This window comes from Calidris pugnax, unplaced genomic scaffold (genome assembly GCF_001431845.1).
Source record: "Calidris pugnax isolate Ruff unplaced genomic scaffold, ASM143184v1 scaffold244, whole genome shotgun sequence".
Taxonomy (NCBI): Eukaryota; Metazoa; Chordata; class Aves; order Charadriiformes; family Scolopacidae; genus Calidris; species Calidris pugnax.
Window position 1 is genome coordinate 211749 of NW_015091141.1, and position 3426 is coordinate 215174.

Genomic DNA, 3426 nt, shown 5'->3' on the forward strand with positions numbered 1-3426 from the left:
GGCGATTAAGTATCCCGGAATGCTTTGGGGTTGGAAGGGACCTCTGGAAATCACCCAGTCCAACCCCCTGCCAGAGCAGGGTCACCCAGAGCAGGTCCCACAGGAACGTGTCCAGGTGGGATTTGAATGTCTCCAGAGAAGGAGACTCCACCACCTCTCTGGGCAGCCTCTTCCAGCCTCTGCCACCCTCACAGGAAAGAAGTTCCTCCTCGTGTTTAGGTGGAACTTCCCATGTTCAAGTTTGTGTCCATTTCCTCATGTCCTGTACTGGGCACCACTGAAAAAAGACCCACCCCATCCTCCTGACACCCACCCTTGAAGTATTTATAGGTGTTGATCAGATCCCCCCTCAGTCTTCTTCAGACTAAACAGACCCAAGTCCCTCAGCCTTTCCTCTTTAGAGAGATGTTCTCGTGAGGTTTCTATGTGGTGCAGTGGCTGAAAACTTATTTTAAATGGAGTAAATTAAAAGAAAATGTCGTGAGACAACGATATAGTACATTTTCAATTTGTTGCTCCTTTCTCTGGGGCTTCAGAGTTGTGAAGCTCTGTGTTCCTGCTGGTGGGGCCTTCCTGACTGGCACCTGAAGTGTCCATGTAAGATGGTATGAATGTTGTCTCTAACGTCACTCAGTGACAGTGGTGTCTGTTCTTTATTTCAGGTCAGTCCCTTTATCAACGAGAACACGAGGCAGAAGTTCCTCATTTACAGTGGGAATAACTACCAGGGCCCGGGGGGGCTGATAGACTACGTGGACAAGGATGTGATCCCAGACTTCCTGGGAGGAGACTGCATGGTGAGCTTTCCTGCCTGCTGGGCTGGTGGGTCCCCCATGTGCCATCTCTCTCCATTCCCACCTCACCACCCTGCCCTCCCACACCCTCTGAAAGATGGTTAAAGCCCTGGTGTGGCTGGGATGGGGCTGCTCCAAGCACAGTTCATGCCCAGGAGACCTCACCCTGAAGCGGTGACAGTGTCCTGAGAAGGGGTTAGAGATCAGCTCTCTAAACAGAGCTTAGAGAAATTGTTGTAATTAAAGTAAACTTAGCCCCACTGTGAAATCTTATGCCAGCTGAGGGTGTCATCCTGCGTGTCTGACACCAGGCGAGTGGTGGTGGTACAGATGGCTTGATACTTTACCAGTAGATGAGCGTGAACCCTCACGTTTGTTTCTCTGACCCTTGCAGTGCACTGTCCCGGAAGGTGGGCTTGTTCCCAAGGCCCTTTATCAAACAGAAGAAGAGTCGGAGAACTCGGATCACATCCGGTTGTGGACAGAAACCATCTATCATTCCGCCAGTGTCCTCAGAGGAGCTCCACACGAGGTACAGACCAGAACTGCGTGAGGCTGAAGGAGGCGCAGACCTGGCACTGGGGCTGTGTTCCTTTTGTGAAGGGTGTCTAGAACAGCAAAGGGCTCCTGAAGTGTGAGCAGCAACAGCAACGCTGCCTGTCTTGCAAAGGCTGACACCAGCTAGAAGTGTGGAAATAAAGAACTGCAGTTTCATAGAATCACAGAATCATAGAATTGCCCAGGCCAGAAGGGACCTCCAAAGGCCATCTAGTCCCACCCCCCCGCAGTCAGCAGGGACACCCCCAACTAGACCAGGTTGCCCAGGGCCTCGTCGAGCCTCCCCTTGAATATCTCCAGGGAAGGGGCCTCAACCACCTCCCTGGGCAACCTGTTCCAGTGCTCCACCACCCTCACAGTGAAGAACCCTCTCCTCATCTCCAGTCTAAATCTGTTCCCCTCCAGCTTGAAGCCATTGCCCCTCGTCCTGTCACTCCAGGCCTTTCTAAACAGGCTCTCCCCAGCCTTCCTGTAGGCTCCCTTCAGGTACTGGAAGGCTGCTATTAGGTCTCCCTGGAGCCTCCTCTTCTCCAGGCTGAACAACCCCAGCTCCCTCAGCCTGTCCTCGTAGCAGAGGTGCTCCATCCCCCTGATCATCCTTGTGGCCCTCCTCTGGACCCCACCCCCAGTCTGTACTGATGGTGAGGATTGTTCTGGCCCAGGTGCAGAACCTTGCATTTGCTCTTGTTGAACCTCATGAGGTTCACCTGGGCCCACCTCTCCAGCCTGTCCAGGTCCTTTTGGATGACATCCCGTACCTCTGGTGTATCGACAACACCACACAGCTTGGTGTCGTCCCCAAACTTGCTGATGGTGCCTTTTGAGAGGTGTTTGAGAAACAGTATCTCTTGTCTCTACTATGGGCTGATCCTCTGGACCACCTTCTTGGGGAAATAAAGCTCCCTTGGTTTCCCTTCTGATAGCACAGCTTGTGTTTTCGGTGGCGTAGCTGGGGCAGAAACACTGGGGGTATAGCAAGTGTAATGGGAATGTCCTGATTGTGGGGGGGCATCACAAAAGAGAATGTCCAAAAAAGGAGCACTTAAATGTCAAAATTATATCCTCCTTAGAAATCAAGACTAGTAGCTTAATTGGAGGATTACAGAGAAAAGTGTGTTTGCAGGGCCGGGAGGGAGACACTGGCAGCCCCCTGAAGACCTGACTCCTTACAATGTGCCTGTTGTGTTCCCTGCTCAGATAGTTGTGGAGATTTTGGAAGGGGAATCCGTCATCACCTGGGACTTCGACATCCTGAAGGGAGATGTGGTTTTCAGCCTCTTCCACTCCAAACGAGCCCCTGAAACAAGTCATAAAGAAGCCACATTACCGAGTACCTCTGCTGCTGGGGACAACGTGCAGCTGATTGACAAGACGTGGGTCCTGGGGGTGGATTACAGCAGGGTGGAGTCTCCCCTGGTCTGCCGGGAAGGAGAGAGCATCCAGGTCAGGGGGGTTTGGGTCTTGGTGTGGATCTTCCAGTCCAGGCAAACCCCAGAGGGGTCTGGTGGGCGGTGGGGGGAAGGAGTTGTTGGTGTGGGAAATGATGGATTGCTTGGAAATAGAATCACAGAATCACAGAATCTTAGTGGTTGGAAGGGACCTCTGAGATCATCGAGTCCAACCACAAAAAAAAAAAAACCAAAAAAACAAAAAAACAACACCCAAAAAAAACCACCAAAACAAAACACACCACACCAAACGCCCACCAAAAACACCGCACCCACCAACTAAACCCCACACTCAACACCTCACCATAAACCAATAACCTTGGGCACTAGAGCATGCCCTGAAGAGCCATGTCTATACATTTCTTAAATACCTCCAGGGATGGTGACTCCACCACCTCCCTGGGCAGGCTGTTCCAGGGCCTGACCACTCTCTCAGTAAAGTAGTTCTTCCTAATATCTAATCTGAATCTCCCTTGCCGCAGCTTCATACCATTTCCTCTGGTCCTGTCATTATTCCTTTGGGAGGCCAACCCACGCCTCTCTACAAACTCCTTTCAGGTAGTTGTAGAGGGCAATGAGGTCTCCCCTCAGCCTCCTCTTCTCCAAACTAAACATGCCCAGTTCCC

General features: G+C 51.8%; 1 protein-coding gene across 1 annotated transcript in view; it reads left to right on the forward strand.

Annotated features, from left to right (window-relative positions):
- SEC14L5 (SEC14-like lipid binding 5) overlaps positions 1 to 3426 on the forward strand; it is a 59584-nt gene that overhangs the window by 38137 nt on the left and 18021 nt on the right. The window contains exon 15 of the mRNA XM_014958866.1: positions 2550 to 2795. Within this exon, the coding sequence (XP_014814352.1) occupies positions 2550 to 2795 (246 nt within the window). The remainder of the gene's footprint in view (positions 1 to 2549; positions 2796 to 3426) is intronic.